Below are 23,061 nucleotides of genomic sequence, written 5' to 3' on the forward strand. Positions count from 1 at the left end.
ACATAGCATTTCTGTGTCTTCTGGACACTCTTCACATAAAACACTAAGAAAAGAAGATTTTGTGGCCTCCCCAGAGATTCACAGTGTATGTTTGCATATGAAAGACTGAAAAGTCCTGCAGTAGAAAAAACTGTTAACTTTTTTTTTAATCTTAGGATTTTACAAACTTATTTGTCCATACATATTTGCCCCTCTTTTTTCCCCTACACTTCTGCCTAAAGTCACCTCTAGGAATAATTGTGGAGTAAATGAACTCGATCTTTGTTGTAACCACCCTCTAACATATCTCAGACTCCAGGAACTGCCAGCACCCTTAGGTCTAAGTCCCTCTCCGATCCCCCTTCTCTCCTCTTCAGTCCATCTTCCTGGACGCTAGTGACCCCAGGCCCAGGGAGCGAAGAGGGTTGTGGTAGAAAACAAAGGGACTGGGTCTAACGGGTTGCCCCACCAAGAGAATTAGCACAGTTCTTAATACTTACCCAACAGACTGACTCTAAGTCAGGTATTGCAGTCCCTGTTTCCTGGAAGATGGGGGTTTGGAGGAAGGATGCAGGTGGAGCCCTGAGGCCCCAGGAGCTTCCAATTCCTGGCTTTCTGGTAAGGGGGTTCATGTTCATTCTTGCTTCTCTTTTCCAATTGATGCCCACATGATATAAGCAGAAATCCATACCCACACCCACCCCCTGCATGACATTCCCCAGGATTGTCCTTTTCCTAGGGCCATCTCTGGAGGCAAACTGTCCCTTCCACCTTCTGTTGGAATTTCACCACCTGTTCCCATCCTCTTCCCCTATTCCCCAACCACAAACACCTTCAAGCCTAATTAAGTAAATTACCCCTTACTAGTCAAGGCAGTTTGGGCCACCCCAGTGTGGAAGGGTCAGTATGTCTGTAGGATAAGCACAACGTGCTAGACCACACTGAGCAAGAGGAGCAGGAGACTAGAGCCAAGGAGAAATAGGGTATTGTGACCTGAGCTTCCCACCCCATCCGAGGGAAGAATATCGGACAGCGAGACATTGACTGGCCCCACGGTAGTGTTGGTCGCCTCCTCCACTGGGGTCCTTGGGGCCAGCAACTTGGAGAGGAGGCTGCTGAACCTGCTCATGGTGGTAGCTGCTGGCTCTGGGGATGGGCCTAGGCTGGACATGATGAGGTTCAGATCCTCAGGGTCCACACAGAGGCCATCGGAGGAGTGCACAAAGACCACCTGGCTGAGGTCCAGGCCGGCCACAGAGCCTGGAGAGGCACACAGCACATCAGTGAGGTGCCCAGAGCTCTCCATCCAGTCCTGCAGCCACTCCAGGCCGCAGTCACAGCGCCATGGGTTTCGGAAAAGAAAGAGGTGGCCCAGGACGAAGCCAGGCTGGAAGGCAGCCCAGGTGAGCATGGTGAGGTGGTTACCATTGAGGTGCAGAGCGAGGAGGCCCGAGAGGTTCTGGAAGGCGCCCTCCTCCACGAAGGCGATGCTGTTGCGATCCAGGTATAGCAGTTCGAGCTCGGCCAGGTTGGCGAACCAGGTGCGCGCCACGTAGCCCAGGGAGTTTCCACCCAGGTTGAGAGTATGCAGGTGGCTCAGGCCGCGGAAGGCATCAGCGGGCAGCTGGGCCAGCAGGTTGTCATTGAGCAGTAGGTGCTCCAGGGCACCGCAGTCGCGGAAGGCGCCGGCGTGCACCGCGCGGACTCGGTTGGCCTGCAGGCTGAGTGAGCGCAGGCGCCGCAGGCCCTGCAGGGAGCTGGAGGCCACCGCCTCGATGCGGCTGCGCTCCAGGTGCGCGTGGGTCAGGTTGACCAGGCCGCGCAGTGCGCCAGGCAGGCGGCGGAACAAGTTGTCGAAGGCGGCGATCTCGCGCAAGGCGGGCAGCTCGGCCAGGAGGCGCTCCGGCACGCTGAAGAGGCGGCAGGCTGCCAGGTTGAGGCGGCGCAGGCGGCCCAGGGTGGTAAAGGTGCGCGCATGCAGGTAGCGTAGGTCGCCGTTGTGTGCCAGTTGCAACTCCACCAGGCGCGACAGGCCCTTGAAGGCGCCCGGTGTGATAAAGGACAGATTGTTGTGGCGTAGCGACAGGCGGCGCAGCGACGGCAGTGTGCCAAAGGCCCGCTCGCCCAGGAAGCGCAGGCCATTCCGGTCCAAGTCGATGGAGGCCGCCTCGCACGGGAACTCGGCTGGCACCCGCAGGAGCCCAGCGCGGTCGCAGCGCACCGAGCAGCCGCGCTCCAAGCTGCTGCAGGAGCAGGCCTCTGGGCAGCTGAGCTTGCAGGCCTTCTCAGCCCAGTCGCTGGACAGGCTGAGGACCACCACTTGGGCGGGGTTTAGGAAGCGGGAGAAAAGACAAAACAAGGAGCGACCATCAACCAGAGGGTCGCTGAAGATAAAATCCTACCTGCCTGCATGGCAGAATGCGGCCCTCCACCAAGTTCTCATACCTTCTGCATGGCAGCGTCTTCTGAATGTCTCTTTTGGCTTCCTAGACCTTACATAGAATTCCCCAACCCCTTGCATCCCAGTTATCTTTTTTCTTTAAAAAGATTGTATTTATTTATTTTTAGAGAGAGGGGAAGGGAGAAAGAGAGGGGGAGAAACACCAATGTGTGGTTGCCTTTCACATGCCCCCAATGGGAGACCTGGCCCGCAACCCAGGCATGTGCCCTGGCTGGGAATCAAACTGGCGATCCTTTGGTTCACAGGCTGGCACTCAATCCACTGAGCTACACTAGGCAGGGCGTGCCCCAGTTATCTTAATCAGCAAGATACAGCTGGAATCCCAGCATCTGACCCCATTCCTAGCCCCCTCCTACCTATATCATCATTTGTGCTCTCCTAGAATATGACCTAGAGAGTCTGTTGTCTGCACGTGTAGGGTCCTCAAAGGCATCACTGTGGCCCACACTCTAGGCCTACACGGCCCAATCTAGCCACATGTGGCTCTCAAGCACGTGAAATGTGGCTAGCCCAAATTGAGATGTGCTGTAAGATACAGACCATATCTTAAAGACTTAATACCAAAAAAGGTAAAATATCTCATCAGTTTTTATATTGATTACATGTTAAAATATTTTAGATATATTTGGTTAACTAAAATATTAAAATTAATGTCAACTGTTTCTTTTTACCTTTTTAATGGGGCTACTTGGAAATATAGGTAGCTTGCGTATATTTTTTTTTTAACTTCTTCAGCTTGCGTATATTTTTTTTTTCACAGAAAAAACATTTATTGATAAATCACTTAACCAACAAAGGATTTTTATCCAGAACATATTTTAAAACTCAAAACTCAACTGTAAGAAAACTACCAAATTTAAAAATGAGTAAGATACTTAAATACTACTCTCAAAAAATACTTGAGGCAAAATGCTTCTTTTTAATGGGTTCAATAAAAGTCATGAATGTTAAGTCAGCCTGGCTTTTTTTTTTTTATGTTTTTTATTGATTATATTGTTACAACAGTTCCAATTTTCTCCCCTTTGCTCCCCTCCACCCAGCATCTCCCTCCCCCAGCAATCACCCCCCAAGTCCATACCCCTGGTTCATAAAAAATAACTATCCCCCCCTCTCAAATATTAGGACCCTTTGTAATCTTGTAAAGGAAGGACAATGGGCGAAGGTCTCAAGCTCCTCTAGCTGCTTCAAGCTGGACATGGTCGTCGTCCTACCTACCCTTGGGTCCAGAAAACCCTAATAAGAGTGGGGGTGTGGAGGGGAGGGTGGCCTTCCCACATGGGGAAGGATCGTGCAGACTCCAGGTCAGTTGGCTGTCTCCAGTCAATGGTGTGCTTGGTTTAACAGGCTGGCATCCTTGTTGTGTTCCAGCTTGCGTATATTTCTATTGATGCTGCTCTAGTAGTCCCTCCCACCGTAAGAATTCAATTCCTGAAAACCCCCATTGAGTAAATTAAGCCTCATGAAGAAGGGAGAATTAGAGAACAGGAGGTTGGAAAGGAGACAAAAGCCTACCAATCTTTTGTTTTCTTTAACAGTCACTAAAACTAAGCCATGAGGACAGCATAGTAATAAGCCATCAATGACCTTCTTTCACATCTCAAAAGAATGATTGTGGGCACTGTGCAGTTCATTTCCATTCACCAGCCCTTGCTCTCTAGAGACTTTTCTACATCATCATGGGAAAGAATGGTACTTATAAATTAATTTTTTTTTCTGAGCATTTGAATGGAGGATCAGATAAAGACTTCAAAAGCCCTCCAACTGGGCTTGCCACCCGCAGCAAAGCAAATGGCATGGTCTGCTTCCCTGTGGAAGCCAGAGGTCCCAAGTCCCATCTTGAGTTAGGCAACCTGAAAGATACACAGTTTTATTTTCTGACCAGGAGCAGGTCACAGTAGAGTGCATTCGATCTGAACTTCCCCAGCAGTACTCCCAAATTCCTAGCTAACACTACTGGCCTACCATTGCATTCCCCTCCTGTGGTGTACACATGACCCTGCCTTGCTTATCCAAGCCCTGTAGGAATCTGAAGGTGTGGCCACACAAGGAGTGTACAGACTGTGCTTGGTGCTGCCTCTGTTCATTTGGTCAGGTTCCAGTGTCTTTTCAGTACATCGGTAGTGGACACTCCATGTTTTTTCAGCTTCTGAGAAGGGGATTCAGCCCCTTCAGACATGGTAGGAGAACACTCAGCCCTTTGAGCAACCCTTCAGTTATAAATTATAGTTAGTTCAATATTCTTGTTGCAGAGGCTTGACTTAGCTTTTCCCTCTCCCTAAGAACCGTGAACTAGACACCAATCTTACAGCAAGGTTCTTGGACCCTGTGCTGAGCTTGGCTGTAAGCAGGACAGCTGCTGACCTGGAGAGATGCCAGTTTGAGAGACAGGGCCAAGAATATAACCTTAAGCCCAGGTGTCAACTGGACACATGGGGAACTTTTTTCTATCAACTCTTCCAACTGGGTCAAGTAGAAGGCATCAGATTTCTTTACAAATAGTCCTTAATTCTAGTCTCTTCTCCTTCCTAATTAACAGAAGTGCACTCTCAACTATATGACTCACGTTTCTGCTCCACAATAGCTAACATTGTTCCAGGCACACTGTATGGCTCAGTAAATGTTTACAGAATTAAATGGAATTGATGCCTTCCTCTGCAATGATTCCTGCAGGAGGATGTCTTTAAAAAAAAAAAAAAACTCTTTGTCAAGGAATTCATGGGATTATGATATACAGGATACAACCAATTTCCTTGTATAATGTAAGAGATCAAAAATGTAGCTGCCAATTATTTTAAACATGCAAGGAGTGAAGTTTTTTATTGTATATCCTTTTTACATTTTAAAGTTTGAATTATGTCAATGTAATGCCCATTTCATAAAATAAATTAAAGTTTATTTTAATCTTTAAACACTCAGGATGTTGTCACTGTTAGAGACCTATTTTCAGCCTCTGAAACTTTGATAGCCATTAGGAATAACTAATTTACTGTATTATTTAGTGAAATTTATTTTTTATCTTTTCTTATTTTTAAAAAGATTTTATTTATTTACATGTTTATTTATTTATTTTTAGAGAGAGGGGAATGGAGGGAGAAAGGGGGTAGAGAAATATCAATGCAAGAGTGAAACATCATTGATTGCCTCTCGCACGTGCCCCAACTGAGGACAGAACCTGCAACCCAGGCACGTGCCCTGATGGGGAATTGAACTGGTGACCTTTTGCTTTGCGGAACAACACCCAACCAACTGAGCCACACTGGTCAGAGCTAGTTAGTAAAATTTAAATTAAATCAAGTAAATTCTCAGAACAGATCACCAAACTCCAGTATTGGCTTACCTAATATGAAGACTACATGCCTAATAACCCAAAAAGGGCACCAAAACAAAATACTTTAAAATAATAACATATTTGGGTGAGTTCTGCTTGTAATAAATGACAGAGAAGTTTGTATTAGACTCATATCCTGCCAATAGCTAGTGTAAACTGTGGGAAAAAATATTTTTAAAAAATTATTTGCGAGCACTGGAAAGCAACCTAAACAGGGAACCAGAGTAGATACAACCCTTAAAAGAAGAGAAGGAAACTAGGTGAGAGCCACATTTAACTGGTGTTTCCTCTCAGGGCATTTTCAAGTCCACATTGCACACAGGGAATAAAGCTCAAACCGAAAGCAAGTCTTATTGGGCTAACAAGTTAAAGGTCAGAGTATTCACCTGCCACAATGGCTGAAAATTGAGGAGGGAGAACATGGAAAAAAGAGGGAGCCACAAAATTGGCCTACAGACTCCCCTGTTTAGAGTCCCAAAGTGCATATCATACATGTGGTCAGTGACTCCAAGGAGCCAAGAACTGAAGGCCAAAAGAGCTAAACAGAGATTTCAGTAATTTTCTAGTAATGGGAGATAGATTAAGAGTTCAGGTAGACATTTGCAACAACATGGATGGAACTAGAGGGAATTATGCTTAGTGAAATAAGCCAGGCAAAGAAAGAAAAATACCGTATGATATCACCTAATACAGGAAACTAAAGAACAACACAAACAAAGGAACTAAATAGAACGAAGAGCAGAATAGCAGTCAATAGGGGGGAGGGGAGAGGGAGAGAAGGGGGATAAGTAAGGGAAGGGTTTAATTAAAGAGCCTGTATAAAAGACTCATGGACATGGACAACGGGGAGGGATATGATTGCGGGAGAGGGGGGGGGGCTGGGTGGGGGAGAGAAATTGGGGGAAAAGGGGACAACTGTAATTGAAAAACCAAAATAAAAAAATATATATATTAAAAAAAAAAAAAAAAAAGAGTTCAGGTAGAAGAGTTTATGTAAATACCTGGAGCTTCCTGTTGAAACCTGAGAGGATCACACCTTAGGAGTGAAGACCATTTCCCAGGACAAAGGGCAAAACTAAATTAGGCCTATCCTAACGAAGCCTAAATCCAAGCCTCTAAGAATCAGAGTGATCTGCCAGTAATTTAACGAACTGCCAGAACAAAATTCAATACTCTTCAAAGGAAGATAAGAGAATCTAAAGTTTCTGTAACTACCACATATCGTCGTCGTCGTCGTCGGCAGCCGTCCGTCTCGAGAGACGATGGTGTAGCTTCTTAAGAGTCTATCTGCACCGCCGAGAATGGCTGTGCAGTCCGACTCGGGAGTGACACGGTATCTGTCTCCTCCCGTGTTGAATCGACATCTTGCGATGACGCTGGAGTGTCCTCTCCAGTGAAGCTGAAGCTACAGAGCCTGGGCAGGGTGATATGGAGGGTCTGCTGTTGCCCATGCAGCAGACCCCCCCTCTCTTCGCAGCTGAAGGGTCCAAGGGAAAGACGGAGTCAATACAGCTTGGCTTCAGGTGCGCCGCAGGAGTTGCCGGTGTTGACTACAACGTCAAACCGCCTTAGGGACTCCGGCTCCGGATTTTCTGTCGGGGTTTACTCCCTTAGCCTTTCCCCTGAAGAGGTATGCCGCAAGGCAGCGGAGGTTTTTTGGAGTCAGAGTTTTCCTTCTCTGATATATACCACATATAATATCCAGTATATAGTCAAATGATACTAGATATGTGAAGAAGCAGCAAAACATGACACTATCAAAAGGAAAAAAAAAAAAAGATAATACGAGCAAACCAGAGACAGCCTAGATGTTGAAATTACCAAAGAAGGATTTATTATAAATATGTTAAGGAATTTATAGGAAAAATGCATACAATGAGTGAAGACATGAGAATTTGAATTTTAGAAGAGGTATGGAAACTCTAAAAATGAACCCAGTTCTTAGCACTAAAATAATAGAATATCTGAATTTTTTAAAAAAATCATTGAATAAGAAAAACAGCAGATTAGATACAGCAGAGGGAAAGATTCATGAACTTGAAGAGAGGGCAATAGAAATTACCCAAAATGAAGCACAGAAAGAAAAAATATTGGGGGAAAATATGATCAGGGCTTTAATGACCAGTGGGATAATATCGAGCAATTAGATTTACATGCATGTATTTAAAGTTCCAGAGAAGAGAGTATGGCAGAAAAATAAATGAAGACAATTTCCAAAATTTAATTTAAAACAAGCTCGGCAAACCACAACTAACATATCACACACACACACACACACACACACACACACACGGCACATCATAGTCACACTACTGAAAACCATGTAAAGAGAACATTTTTAAAGTGTCCAAAGAAAAAAGACATATTACATAGAGTAAACAGCGATCAAAGTGGTGACTGACTTCTTATCAGAAATAACAGAGGCCATAAGAAAATAGAATTATATCTTTTAAAGTGCTGAAAGAAAAGCAAAACCTAGGATTTTATAGCCAAAGAAAATATCTTCATGAATGAAGCAAAACAGAAATATTTTCAGGTTAATAAAATTTAAGAAAATTCATCTCCAGCAGATCTCCTGTACAAGAAATGAAGACATTCTTTAGCCTGAAGGAAAATGATATTAGATGAAAATCAGATCTGCAGGAAGGAATGAAGAGCAATGGAAAGATATCACTGAGTATAAAACACTACTCTTCTCACTTTAATTAATAGACAAGTAACTGTTTAAAGCAAAAATAATAATGTATTTTGAAGTTTATAATATACATAAATAAAAATATGACAATAGCATAAATGATGAGAAGGGAGGTAAAGTGAACTGTACTTTTATAAGGATCTTACATTATTCATGAAACAGTATAAGATTAAATCAAAGTAGACCATGATAAATTAAAGATGCAAACTGCAATCCCTAAAAATAAAAAAGAAGAATCTTGACACCCTTACTTCACATCATACACAAGAACTCATTTTAGATGGACCATAAAAACCTAAATGTAAAAGCTTCTTGAAGACAACATAGGAGAATATCTTTGTGACCTACTAGTATGTGAAGGTTTGTTAAGGACAATATAAAACACTAACAAAAAAGAGAAAGTAATAAATTGGGCTTCATCAAAAATTAAAAACTCATCGGCCTGCGAGCCAAGTGTCGCTGGTTCGATTCCCAGTCAGGGCACATTAACATTACTAGGTTGCACGTCAGGTTCCTAGTTGGGGTCATGAGTGAGAGGCAACCACACATTGATGTTTCTCTCCCTCTCTTTCTCCTTCCCCCTCTCTCTAAAAATAAAATAAATAAACAAACAAATAAATAAATTATAAAAAAATTTAAAAACTTCTGCTCTTTGAAAGAGACTGATAAGAGAACAAAAAGAGCCTGGCCACTGTGACTCAGTTGGTTGGAGTGTCATCTCATAACCAAAAGGTTGCAGGTTCAATTCCTGGTCAGGGCACATACCTGGGTTGCAGGTTTGATCCTTGCTCCAGGTGAGTACCAGTGGCAACTGATGGGTGTTTCTCTCTCGCATAGATGTTTCTTTCTCTCCTTTTCACTCTTCTTTCCTTTCTCTCTCTCAAAGCAGTGGGAAAAAAAGTCCTTAGGTGACGATTTAAAAAGAGAGACAGAGAGAACAAAAAGAGGAGGCACAACCTGGGAAAAATGTTTGTATATTTTCTCTGTATATATCTCATAAAGGACTTGTATCTAAAATATGTAAAGAACTCTCAAAACAATAATAATAGTGACAGAAGGAAACGGGTAGTGAGCACACAATGCAATATACAAATGACATTATAGAATTGCACACTTGAAACTTATATTATCTAATTAACCAAAGTCACCCCAATAAATTTAATAAATATTTTTAAAGCAACTCAATAATAAGATAATAGACAACCACCTGGCTAGTGTGACTCAGTGGATTGAGCACCAGTCTGTGAACCAAAGGGTTGCCAGTTTGATTCCCAGTCAGGGCACATGCATGAGATGTGGGCCAGGTCCCCAGTTAGGGGTGCATGAGAGGCAACCACACTCCTCTTTCTCCCTCCCTCCCCCACTCTCTGAAAATAAATAAATAAATAGATAGATAGATAATAAATAAATTTTTAAAAGGTAATAGACAACCCAATTAATATAGGCAAAATGTTTGAAGAAACACTTTACCAAAAAAGATATACAAAAAGTAAATAAACACATGGAAAGATGGTCAACATCATTAGTTGTCAGAGAAATGTAAATTAAAATAGCCACCTATTAAAATTAGAAAGACTGACCATGCCAAGTATTGGAGAACATATGGGACAACTGGGACTTTCTTACTGCACTGCTGTTGGGAATGTAGAATGGTACAATCACTTGGAAACAATGTGGCAGTTTTTTAAAAATTTAAGCATATACCTACCTTATAATCCATCCATTTACTCCTAGGGAAATAAAAGCATATGTCCATACAAAAGACTTAGCATGAATGTTCACAGAAGCTTTATTCGTAATAACCCCAAATTGGAAATAACACAAACACCCATCAAGAGTTGAATTGGTAAATTATGATTATCCATACAATGGAATACTACTCAGTGATAAAAAGGAATGGGACTCTCTCTCTGGCTCTCGCTCGTGCTCTCTCTCTGAGACACTCTTGCTCTCTGACTCGGGTTCTCACTCGCGCTCTGGCTCTGGTGCTCTGGCTCTGGCGCTCTGACTCTCTCTCTGGCGCGCTCGCGCGCTCGCTCTCGCTCTCTCGCTCTCTCGTGTGCTCCCTCCACGTGGCTTGGTGAAGGGGCCTTCTCCATGTGGCTTGGAGAAGGGGTCTCCAGGCTGCTTTAAGAGGCTCTCGCCATGTGGTTTTGAGAAGGAGAAGAGATCCACGTGGTTTGCAGGAAGAAGGCAGTTTGCAAGGAGGCTGAGAATCCAGGTGGTTCTGCATTGAGAGCTGGAGGGCACCACAGCACAGAAAGGACCTCCCCAATCAGAATTGAATGATTGGCAGCTGCTGGTAAAGCTGAACTGTGTTTGGAAAGTAGGGAAACGGTTTCTCTGACTTTCCTAAAACTAGCCTGGTTTGGAAGGGGAGGGAGGCAAGGATATGTGTTTGTGGGTATTTTAAAGAGCATAAGACCTAACAACAGAAATCCGCAAATAACTAAATCTATATAACTGTTAAATAAACAATTCTTTTTCTTTTCACCAAAAAAAAAAAAAAAAAAAAAAAGGAATGGACTATTGATACATGTAAAATGGGTGAATTTCAAGGTAATTCTGCTGAGTGAAAGAAACCAGATGAAGAAAAGTACATACTATGTGATTCCAGTGACATAAAATTCTAGAAACTCAAAATTATTCTATAGTAACAGAAAGAGCGGTGGTTGCCTGGGGATGGTTGGGGAGGCAGGGTAGAGCAGGAGAGAGGGATTATAAAGGGGCATGAATCTTGGGAGTGATGGATATGTTTATTACCTTGATTGTGCTGATGGTTTCATGAGGGTACACTTTAAATGTGTTTAGTTTGTTATATGTTAAATTATACCACAATAAAGCTGTTTTTTGTATTTTGGGGTTTTTTTGTTTTGTTTTGTATTTTTAGAGAGAGGGGAGGGAGAAAGGGAGAAAGGCAGGGAGAGAAACATTGATGTAAGAGAGAAACATCAATCAGTTGCCTCTCACACATGCCCCAATTGGGGACCGAACCCACAGCCTAGGCATGTGCCTGACTGGGCATCAAAGGGAAACCCTTTGCTTTGTGGGGCGACGCCCAACCAATTGAGCCACGCTGGCCAGGGCTCAATAAAGCTGTATTTGTTGTTGTTGTTGTTTTAAAGATACCATTAAGGAAAGGAGTACTTTATATATGGCTGTGTATAGAATATAAAAACATCTACAAATGAATAATGAAATACAAACAACTAAATAAAAATGGGTGAAAGACTTGAACAGTTTGCAAAAGAACAGATTAAGTAACCATTAAGCACATGGAAAGGTGCTCACATCATTAGCCATTAGGGAAGTGCAATTAAAGCTATGAGATTCCCCTACACCCGCACTAGAATAACTAAAATTCAAAAGACTGACAACCCCAAATGTTGGTGAGGATATAGAACAACTGGGTTCTCTTACATTGTTGGTGGGAGTGGAAAATAGTTCAATAACTCTGGAAAACTTTGGCAGTGTCTATTAAAGCTAAACATATTCCTACCCTATGACTCAGCAATTCCACTCCTAGGTATTTACCCAAGAGAAATGAAAAAAAAATTGCATAAAGACTGTACAAGAATGTTCATAGTGGCTTATTCATAATAGATAAAAACTGGAAATTACCCAACAGTACAGTGAAGACATAAATTACAATATATTTATATAGCAGAATACTACTCAGCAACAGCCTGGCTGGTTTGGCTCAGTGGATTGAACGTCGGCCTGCGAGCTAAGTGTCGCTGGTTCGATCTTCCAGTCAGGGCACATCAGAGAAGGAAAACTCTGACTCCAAAAAACCTCCGCTGCCTTGCGGCATACCTCTTCAGGGGAAAGGCTAAGGGAGTAAACCCCGACAGAAAATCCGGAGCCGGAGTCCCTAAGGCGGTTTGACGTTGTAGTCAACACCGGCAACTCCTGCGGCGCACCTGAAGCCAAGCTGTATTGACTCCGTCTTTCCCTTGGACCCTTCAGCTGCGAAGAGAGGGGGGGTCTGCTGCATGGGCAACAGCAGACCCTCCATATCACCCTGCCCAGGCTCTGTAGCTTCAGCTTCACTGGAGAGGACACTCCAGCGTCATCGCAAGATGTCGATTCAACACGGGAGGAGACAGATACCGTGTCACTCCCGAGTCGGACTGCACAGCCATTCTCGGCGGTGCAGATAGACTCTTAAGAAGCTACACCATCGTCTCTCGAGACGGACAGCTGCCGATGACGACTCAGCAACAAAAAGGAACAAACAACAAAGAACTTATGTTGAGCAAAGAAACTCGACACAAAAGAATACATTTATATGCAGTTCTAGAACAGAGCTGCTGGCAATGGCTCTGGGAGCTCAACAGAACAAGGCCTACAGATGGATTCCAGCACAAAAGACAGCAAGTATCTACAGGACCTAGTTTAGGAATGTTATCTGGGTGATATGAGCATGTATAATGCTACTCAAATTAATCAAATTTTATGGGTTTCTTTTGCTCTTACAACAACCAACTTTTAATTAGTGTTTGCTCATGGCTAACCTTGCTGCATACATTATTTCATTTAAAATGACAATCCTGCAAGGAATTATTCTCTTCTCTCAAAAGAGGAAACTGAAGTTCAGGATGGTTAATCAACACCTTTGTTCTTTGTTGTTCCACTACACTGTAGTACTCCCCACCCCCTTTCTGAGCTTCTATTTCTTTGACTGTAAACTGAAGGGCCTGCACTTCCTGACCTTTGGGAGACCTTCTGGCTCTCATTTTTTCATGGTTGGATGGCAGTGGTTGCCAGTCACCAACTCTTAAGAAAAAAACACGGCACCCAGAGCCCCATGTGTCTCTGCTGCCTCCTCCCAGCCACAGCTGTTTGGGCCAAGGGTGAACATTTAGACCAAGAATAATCAGATTTATTCCTTCCCTGTGAACATGGAACAGACAGTGAAATCACGTAAGAACCAACCAGTGTGGTATTGGGGCTGGGATTTGTACCAAAGCCATGTGCAAGTCAAAGCTATAGGAAAGCAGGAGACAAAGTGTGGGGTAAATGGACATGGCCCTTCCCCCTCCCATAACTGAGGGCTGGTCAGACAGCCCCTGGCCAGAAGGAATGTACACTGTTTTGGGAATGGATTGTAACTCCCTCCTTATCTCCTTTTGGGAGCAGCTTCTTGTCCCGTGACTGTTTCTTGAACTTTTCTTTCTGTACATACACACTGAGGTAATCTAGTTTAGATCACACGTAGGACACATGCCTCCTTTGGGACTCCGTATTACAAGCCTTAGACTGGAGGAGATGCGGTCTCTCTAACACCGACCCACCGCCGTGGGTGCTCTCCCCTCTAATGTGAGGAATAAATGGCATGTCCACATCCACTCGTCCTCCAGGTGGCTTTTTCAGAATATCACGAACACGTAAGCAGCTCCCCAGTTTGGGGGTCCTGCGTTACACAAGGACAAGGTGAGGAAGCTGGTGTGTAGAGACTACAGCCAACATGGGAAAGACAAAGCTAGAGATTAGGAAGAGTGGGAAGCTGCTGGCCAGCTCTGTAGTTCCCGCAAGGACCTGCTATAGCTGTTTCTGTGACATTTCCCTGTTTTCACTTCAGAAACCCACTCAAACAATCTGCATGGACAGATTTATATTCCTTGCGACAAAACCATGTCTGATAATAGTGGACGTTTGACATGGTTTCTGGTTCCCCAGCACCTTTTAAGCACTCTTTCTACACTTAGGGAATTTCCTACCTTGTCAATCCTGCCTCCTCCAGGTTGAAACCAGACACTCTTTCCCAGCTGCCCTTGCAGCTAGGGCCCAAGCATGTGACCTAGCTTTGTGGATCACACACACCCAGCAAGACTTGGATTCAGAAGTGGGAGTCAGGCAGTAACCATTTTCTGGCCAGGATCGTGGCACAGGCACCTGGCTTTCAGGTTCCCATAATGAAATTTCTGGCACCCAGCATGATTTCCACTAGATGCCAGGTGTGTCGCCAGTGGTGGTGGCCACAGGGTCCTTGCTGGAACAGCCCCACTACCTGGTTTAGGCATGGCTCCAGGTAGCAGGTCTCCAATCAGGAAGCCTGGGACACCTAACTGACAGCCTTGGTTCCCACACACACCCCTACCCCCTCCCACCTGCAGCTGTCTGGGAGTTTCCCATGATAGTGGGGGACATCAACCCGAGCCCCATTTGTACTTGATCAGCCCTGGACTCACAGCTGCGAGATAACGACTGAATTCAATACTTTCTTTTTTCTTCCCCCTATAAAACAGCCCCTCCTTCCCTAGGACCTCAGAGTCTGGCCATTCGCAGCACGGCTTCCTCCCCGCTTGCTAATTCCCTCAATAAACTTCTTTTCTCTGCTCGCTGCCTCCTCATGGATCTCTGAGTGACACCGTTCTTACACTAACATACCTGAATAAACCCCTTTTCAGCTTCAACGACCTCCAGTGGGTTCTATGGTTTGCAGCTAGATTCCTGAACGACATCCTGAGTGAAGCAGTTTCCTGTAATCTCTGGAGTGGGAGAAATTACCAGCACTGTAAGAGACTCCATTTCCTCCTTCTGGCCCCTCCTCTTTCCCTGAGGAATCTTGTGAACTCTTCACCTTGAAAAAGAAAACAACTGAAATTTGGGACCAGGCAGTGCCCCTCAACCAAAAGGAAGCTCCTTGCCATTCACTCTCCGGAACTAGAGAAATTGGATTCCAAAGTGTTTGGGCCATCCCTAATTTTTCCAAATCCAAATGAAAAGTGGCCTCTCCTGGAATCAGCAGTGATCATCCCCAAAACCAACCTTGGCTGTCCAGAGCTGAGTTCCATGGGAATACTTTGGCCAGAAAAACATTTACCAAATTAAAATAAAGATCACAGTTTGAGAGAAGAGAAGGTCAAACTCATTGGCAGTTCTTAGCAAGTCCTATTCTCACACCGGTATTTTTAGAAAGAATCCATGTGAAATCTGAAAAGGCTGTTCAGTGCTTTTATTCCCAGTCTGAGGTATGGAGAGGAAGATGAGAAATTCAGCAGGGCTGGCCCCAGCTCAGCTAGCCTCTGTCATAGCTCCAGGATTCACATGCGGGGCTTTCCAGAGCATTCAGTCTAGAAATACTCATCCTGAGGGTGTGGCCTCTCACAGACTCCCATGACACCGCCTTTCATCCCTGCTCTCTCAGACTGCTTATTTTGGTTTGTTTTTGTTTTTAACCTCAGACAACCTTCCTACATCTCAGTTTCCTCATCTGTAACAGGTGGACAAGGATGAGGAACAGATGAGTTGGAATGCTTCAAAGAGCTGTGAAAGCATTGAGCAAAGCTAAGAATAGGCTTCATGGACTACTGTTGTCACAGGATTAAATGTCACCAAGAAACGTCCTTCAAAGACCATGTGGAAATCTGCCTCACTGTAGAAAGCAAGATACAAGTACCAGAATATTGAAGTTATTACTACAAGTAGACTGCAAGGAAGAGTCTACAATAGTTTTCTACGTGCATTGCACATGAGAACCACCTAAGGGACATTTTTTAAAAGATTTTATTTATTTATTTTTAGAAAGAGGGGAGGGGAGGGAGAAAGAGGGAGAGAAACATTAATGTGAGTGGGAAACACTGATTGGTTGCCTCTTGCACATGCTCTGTCTGGGGACCGAACCTGAAACCCAAGCACGTGCCCTGACTAGGAATCGAATAGCCAATATTTTGCTTTGTGAACAACACTCTGAGCCACACTGGTCAGGGCTGCCTGAGGAACTTTTAACCAACTCACAACTCACAATGCCCAGGCTGTATGCCTGACCAGTTATATCAGAATCTTCAGTGGTGGAACCAGGAATTGGTCCTGTTAAAGCTCTGCAGGTGAGTCTAACAAACAGCCCAAATAAAAATCCAAGGGTTTTGGTGGGCCAACTTTATAAAAATGGGATTCATCTATGTGGTATAAAATGTTACAAGGAGTAACACAGAGTCACCATCTGCCCTAGCAAGTCCACTCCAATGTATGTACCCAAAGGAATTGAAAGCAGATATTCTAGCAAACACTTGTACACTATTGTTTATAGCAGCACTATTCACAGTAGCCCAAAGATCGAAACAACAAATGTCCACCAACAGATGAATGGATAAACAAAATGTGGTGTATCCACATAGTGGAATATTATTCTGCCATAAAAAGGAACAAAGTACTGGCACATGCCTCAAAAGCATTATGCTAGTTGAAAGCAGCGAGACATACAAGGCCACATATGCATGATTCCATTTTATATGAAATGTTTAGAAGAAGCAAATCCAAAGAGACAGAAAATAGATTAGTAGATTAGGGAAGAGTGAGATATGACTGCTTAGTAGGTACAGAGTTTCCTTTCGGGGTGATGAAAATGTCTTGGAACCAGATAAGAGTGATGGTCGCACAACATTGTTAAATGTACTAAATACTGCCGAACTGTACGCTTTAAAATGGTTAATTTTATGTTATGTGAATTTTACTTCAATAAAAGAAATGTTGCCCTGGCGGGTGTGGCTTAATGGATTGAGCGCTGGCCTGCAAACCAAAAGGTTGCTGGTTTGATTCCCAGTCAGGGTACATGCCTGGGTTGTGGGTCGGGTACCCAGCTGGGGGTGTGTGACAGGCAACCAATCTATGTTTCTCTCACACGTCAATGTTTCTCTCCCTCTTTCTCCCTCCCTTCACCTCTCTCTAAAAATAAATAAATAAATAAATTCTTTACAAAAGAAGAAGAAGAAATATTACAAGGTATCCCTGAATCTGGGCAAACAGCAGAAATGGGTCCTTGCTTCTGTGCTCTGGTCAGTGTACTGACCAGCCACCGAGCTGCAAGAAGGCTGTGGTGGCTGGATTCACACTCCCCACAGAATGATGTCTCAATGCAGATCAGCTGAGGAATTTCTCCTTGGAGGCCCTTAGCTGTTCTAATATGCGCTTTTCCTCCTTGAGGCTTGCTAGAACAGTTACTCATGGAGTTTCCAACCACAGGCTGAGTTTGAAGTGTTTCTTTATTATCGTTGTTTTCAAAGCACTTGTGCCACATGAAACCAAAATAGCAAGGGAAAATATGGTCAATTTTCTGGGTTCAGCAAAATCTATTCAGCCACTTTGGCTCTAGAAGTCATTCCCCTCCCACTCCTGGCAAGTGCTACCCCAACGCTCTTCAAGCCAAGACCCAAGGCTGAATTTTCAAAACAGAACAGACTGGGGAGAAGGGATAGAAATTCAGTAGGGGAGACCATCCCATGTCCTCTGACCTCATGGTGACCCCAGAACTTGCTTCTCACACCCTTTGTGACAGGAGAGAAAGCATCATGGATTCATACTCTAGCTTTGCTGGCTAATGCGAGTCATGGGGGATGGAAAAGTCAGTCTGTCTCCAGAAGGATGGTCTGCTAATGGTCTCACAGGCCCTGTGGATCTTGAGGTGGAGAGCTGTCCCGTCTAAGGAGTAGAGCACAAGGCCACAGAAGGGCCTTGGGGACTATATCTTCATATTGCCCCAAATTGGAAACAACTTAAATGCTCAGAGTAGGAGACGGAATAAACAAATGAGTACAACTGTATGAGGGAATACTACACAGCAATCAAAGGAACGAGCAGTGATCTATGCAGTGACACCAATGAATCTCACATACATACTGCCCAACCTCCCTACAGTGCCTGACTCTCAGTAATGAGGGATTTGTTCTCCCTGGGGTGCAGCTGCGCTTTCCCTACCACTTTCCTTTTCCCTTTATTTTATTATAGTTAACTTACAATAAAGTCTACCCATTTGAAGTGTACGGTTCAGTAAGTATAACAAATGTGTTCACCCATGTAACCACCACCCTAATCATGATTTATAACATTTCTACCACCTAGAAAGTTTCCTCAAGCCCCTTTGACAGTGGTCCCCTCCCCATTCTCGACTCCAGACAACCAACGATTTGCTTTCTGAGTTATACATTGGTTTTGCCCATTCTGGAGCTTTACATAAGTGAAATCAAGTAGTTATTTTAGTCAACATTATGTTTGTGAGGTTCATCTATGTTGCTCTGAATATCAGTTGATCATTTCCTGTTATTATTGAATAGCATTCTATTGTATGAATGTACCTCAATTTGTGTGTTCAGTCACCTGTTGATGCGTGTTTGGATTGCTTCCAGTTTTCACCTATTGTGACTAAAGCTGATGTAAGGGCTGGTGTGCAAGTCTTTCTGTGGATGTGTGTTTTCATTCCTCATTTATCTAGGAGTGGGACTGCAAGATCAAATGATAAGTAGATATAGAACTTAAGAAGAAACTGCCAAATTGTTTTCCAAAGTAGCCAAACCATCTTGCAAACCCTAATTGCTCCATATCCTCACTGACACTTATTATTGTCTGGCCTTTTGACTCTAGCCATCCTAGTGGGTGTGAAGTGGCATCTCATTGTGGTTTTCACTTGCATTTCCCTGATGCCTAATGATGTTGAGCATTTCTTCATATGCCTATTAGCCATTTATATATCTCTTTTGATGAAATAGCTATTCAAATTTGTTTGCCGGTTTTAAAAATTGGGTTATTTGTCTTTTTGAGTTTTAGGGGTTTTAAAATATATAAGTGTGTATGTATATACTATTACAACATCAGATAAAGGTCTTGTACCTGAAATATATATGCAAGAGCTTTATCTGATATTGTAATAGCTCTAATCTGGGTGGCTTTACCCATTCAACAAACAAACCCTTATTAGGTACCTACTGTGTCTTAGAATTTAGAAACTACAGGGTGAATAAAACACAAACCCTGGCCTTCTTTAAAGACTCAGTTTAGAGCAAGCTGATAGTGAAGGAGTCTATAAAGCAAGTTAGGGAATTGGTGTATTATGCTGTGAGAAGCAGGATGCTCCCACCATGAGGTTGATATAGAGGAGGGGTGAGAGTCATGGCCCTTCTAGGAGACCCTTGTGTCCAGAGCATTTCTGTTTCCATTTTGCCCCAGACGTACCCTGCTGTGAGCCACTTCTGATCCATTTTGTCAGGCTCATATAGTCATTTTTCTCTGGTTGAGGAGGTAGAGCTCTATCTCTGCCTGCTTCTCGGGAACATGTCGTCCGTAATCCTTGTGACTTGTAGTCCAAGCAATCTTGTCTGTGCTGCTGAGTGTATTTTAAATGAAATGCCAGGGGATGTGGAGATGGTCATTAATTTTAAGTGCATCTATTGTTAGCAAGTGATGTCACAGCTAAGCTCTCCAACTTGTCACAAGAAGTCTAGATGTATTTTGGTTTCCTGCAGCAGGGACAGTTCCTGTTTTGCAGCACGCAGGCTATGAATATTGTCTGCGCTCTGTGAGGAACAGGAGAGCTTCTGGTGAACATTTAAAATAATATTGGCTCTTCAAAGTAAACATTCTGTCCCAATGAGTCAATCACATCACATCATTTCTAGGTAGGGGGAATGGCAAAGGAGCTGGCTGTTTGTAATTATACAAATGTCAACCGCTGTCCTTTGCAGGCTCCTCGAGGTAGGTAGTCATGGCCTATTTATCATAATGTTCCCTGTGCCTTGTTCCAATTTTTTCTCATTTATTTGTTGGGTCTCCCATAAAAGAATGTAAGTTTCTCAAGGACAAAGTCTATGCAATCATCTCTCATAATATCCCTTGGATGTATTGAAGCTACAGTGTGTACCTGTTGACTCTGAACAAAGCAAATTCTGCTTTTTGAAAAGGTAGAATAAAGAGTAAGAAAATTCTATTACCATTTTAGAATTATCTAACAAAATTTCCTCTGCCAGCACTGTTATTGCATGGGTAGTTACAACCTCAAATATGAGGATCAGAAAAACAAATTCTTTGTTTAGAATTATTTACTGCAGAACTTAACAAGGAATTTTTCCTTGGGCTAGCTCAGATTTGAGCACCTAGAGCTATAAAGGTATAGAAAAAAATTGTGGTGAGTCTTCTGGTTCTATTAAAACCCATAGAAAAACAGGGCAAAAACTTGGAAAAAAAGTCAACATCCATAATCACACAGTTCCAACATGATAGTTTTCATTTTTTTCTTCTTCCTTTAGGAAGATGGTTTCTTTAAGAGATTTTTTTTTTTTAACTCAAATGAGCTTAAAACAATGTGATTAGAAAGCCACTGCAGTTTTTGGTGACTACATCAATGAATTCATATCTGAAATTAGAATAAGCAAATCACCAGAAGGTTATTTCATATATTTGGCTCCGGAGTTTTGTTTTTAAATGAACAAAAATCCCCACCACATACTGTTTGTCTCTCATTCTCCATCCTCTCCCCCACAATCACACATTCAGTGAAACCTAATCTAACTGGTGTTCAGGTACACAGCTTTCAGGGACACCACTTGAAGACCATGCTCCTTGGGTTGCCATGCATATTCTATCTATGGGCTTCCCAATCCCTGCACCTACTGGCAACTGACTGCTGGGGGACAGAAGAAATGGGCCTCAAAACTCACCAGGCAGCAGCAGGACCAGCATCCCGTGACCTTTCACGAACCTGGTGGCTTAGAACCACCCAGCTGTGGGATCCCTACCTGAGGGGAGAGAGCACAGGTCACCAGGTGCCCAGGAGTGGTCCCTGGACAACCAGGACACTTGGACCCCTCCTCACACCTCCATACTTCCTCCTTGACTGCCCTGCTTTCTCCCTCTTTTTCTTTACACTCATTTCTCCCCATGATCTTGGTGTTGGGCTAAGAAAAAACTGTAACAACAGCCAGTCAGAAGCTCTCTGCAAACCAAAAGCTTAGATCTGTTTAGAAACCCTTCATCAGGCTAAAACCGTGACAACAGCCACTTAGATGGACTCACTGACAATCCAGTAAGGAAATGGACAGAGAGGTAACCTCTGCAGAGAAACCTTAGTGAATAGTCCCCAAATGTCACTTACCGTTATGCGGGTTCTGCCTGGTCCCGCTCCTCCTCCTCTGAGTCACACTTTGGCTGCCCCAGCCCATCCATCTCCCAAGTCAGGCAGTCGCAGATGCTAAAAACCCTCCAACAGAGAAGTAAGGTGGGGGATGGTAAACCGGAGTGGAGGAGGAATAGTTGCTTGTGTAGGTTTGAGAGCTTATTTTTCTTTCTCCAGATTTAATGGCAGGAAAATCCTGTATCAGATGAGGATTACCAGCGATGAAAGAATGTGTCTGCCTTTCAAATCACTAAAGCCAGTGGCAAATTTTGCTGACACACCAATCAGCTTTACCTCTAGGCCTTGGCCTCTCCATCTGCCTGGCCCCTTTCTGTCCTTAAACCCTCTGCAGACCCCACCTCCTGCTCTGACCCCAGCCCCAAGCAATATGCAGTCAGAAGTTGGCTTCCTGCCACCCAAATAGCATCAGCATTTTCAACAAGGACATGTTATATAACCTGGAGAGGTGGGGAAAAGCCAGGACAGCTTAAAATAATCATGTTTTCCCAAAATTCAGGCTGCTGATTTTCCTTTCTTTGGAGTGATTGATGGTGGATGATCCAAAAAACAGACTAGAAAGAGGGCCCTTCATGACAATCAGGCTAGAGATCCATTTTGGGGTTTGAGTGTGTGCTGGCCACCACCCAAGGCAGCAGGTCCATGGACCATTTTCAGAACCCGGCTGCAGGTTCTCAAATCCATCAGGACTCAGGGAGGTCCTCGCTACTCAGAGTGTGTGGCCCAGCGACCAGCAGCAGCAGTAACATGAGGAGCTGGTTAGAAATTTGGACTCTCAGCACTCCCACCCCAGACCTCTGGATTCATTATCTGCATTTGAATAAGATTCCTAAGCTTGTGAAAGTTCAGAAAGCCCTGGTTTAGGGGAGCGGTTGTGGGGGTTCTGCTCAAGGTGTGGCTGCAGTTCAGATGGCCCCTCGTTTTTCTGGCCCCAGCATATCCATTAGGCCTGACTGAGGGTCTGGCCATCTGCTCTGCTGGTACTGAACTGCCAGGTATCCATGGCAACCTATCATCCTGGCTGTCCTGGCCACGCCAGTGTTGGAGGCTTCCTTTGACTTTGAAGTCTTCATCATGAACCTTGGCCCAGCGAAATCTCTCCTCACTACCCCCACAGCAGGCCAGAAGCTGAAACACGGCTGTGTGAGCAGCCTGTCCACACCTGCAGCCCTTGTCCGTGGCTAATTGTGTTGACCTTGCATTCAGTCTTGTCCAGGCTAGTTGTCCTGTTGCTCTCGGCCACGGAGCTCCCAAAGGAAGACCTTCTCTGCCTGTGAAATCAGACATTTCTCCAGAGTGGAAAGTAAGAAACAATCAGAGACTCTCAGGGGAGAGAGGAAGGGACCCGTCCGCCAGGTAACTCCAACTGGGGGACAAGCAGCCTTGGAATCAAAAACTTGTTCGCATCCTGGCTGGTGTGGCTCAGTGGATTGAGTGCCGGACTTTGAACCAAAGGGTCGCTGGTTCGATTCCCAGTCAGGTCACATGCCTGGGTTGCATGCCAGGTCCCCAGTTGGGGGTGTGCAGGAGGCACCCACCCACTGATGTTTCTCCCCCTCTTTCTCTCGCCCTTCCTCTGTCTCTAAAAATAAATAACTAAAATCTTAAAAAACAAAAACACAAAAACTTGTTCCCAAGGGGGGAAAAGGCAAGGGGGTAGGGGTTTACACAGGAAATGCAGTTGACTGACATGC

General features: G+C 44.2%; 1 protein-coding gene across 1 annotated transcript; it reads right to left on the minus strand.

Annotated features, from left to right (window-relative positions):
- Positions 1–417: 417 nt before the first annotated feature.
- On the minus strand, positions 418–14,489 carry NYX (nyctalopin). The gene is made up of 3 exons (XM_090264110.1): positions 14,362–14,489; positions 13,761–13,879; positions 418–2,298 (listed from the first exon to the last, which is right to left on the minus strand). Exons 1-3 carry the CDS (start codon positions 14,487–14,489, stop codon positions 911–913), a joined length of 1,635 nt encoding a protein of 544 aa, XP_090120236.1. The 3' UTR covers positions 418–910.
- Between the last annotated feature and the right edge of the window lie 8,572 nt (positions 14,490–23,061).

Source organism: Furipterus horrens, unplaced genomic scaffold (assembly GCF_987537825.1).
Source record: "Furipterus horrens unplaced genomic scaffold, mFurHor1.1.pri manual_scaffold_17, whole genome shotgun sequence".
Taxonomy (NCBI): domain Eukaryota; kingdom Metazoa; phylum Chordata; class Mammalia; order Chiroptera; family Furipteridae; genus Furipterus; species Furipterus horrens.

Excerpts from the sequence above, each read along its gene's own strand:
- NYX (XM_090264110.1), bottom strand. The coding sequence starts at position 14,489 with ATGCCTAAACCAGGTAGTGGGGCTGTTCCAGCAAGGACCCTGTGGCCA. Across the intron at positions 13,880-14,361 it reads TATGGGAACCTGAAAGCCAG|GACCCCCAAACTGGGGAGCT; the intron begins GTGCCTGTGCCA and ends TGTGTAACGCAG. Across the intron at positions 2,299-13,760 it reads AGGGGAGAGCACCCACGGCG|TGGTGGTCCTCAGCCTGTCC; the intron begins GTGGGTCGGTGT and ends ACCCCGCCCAAG.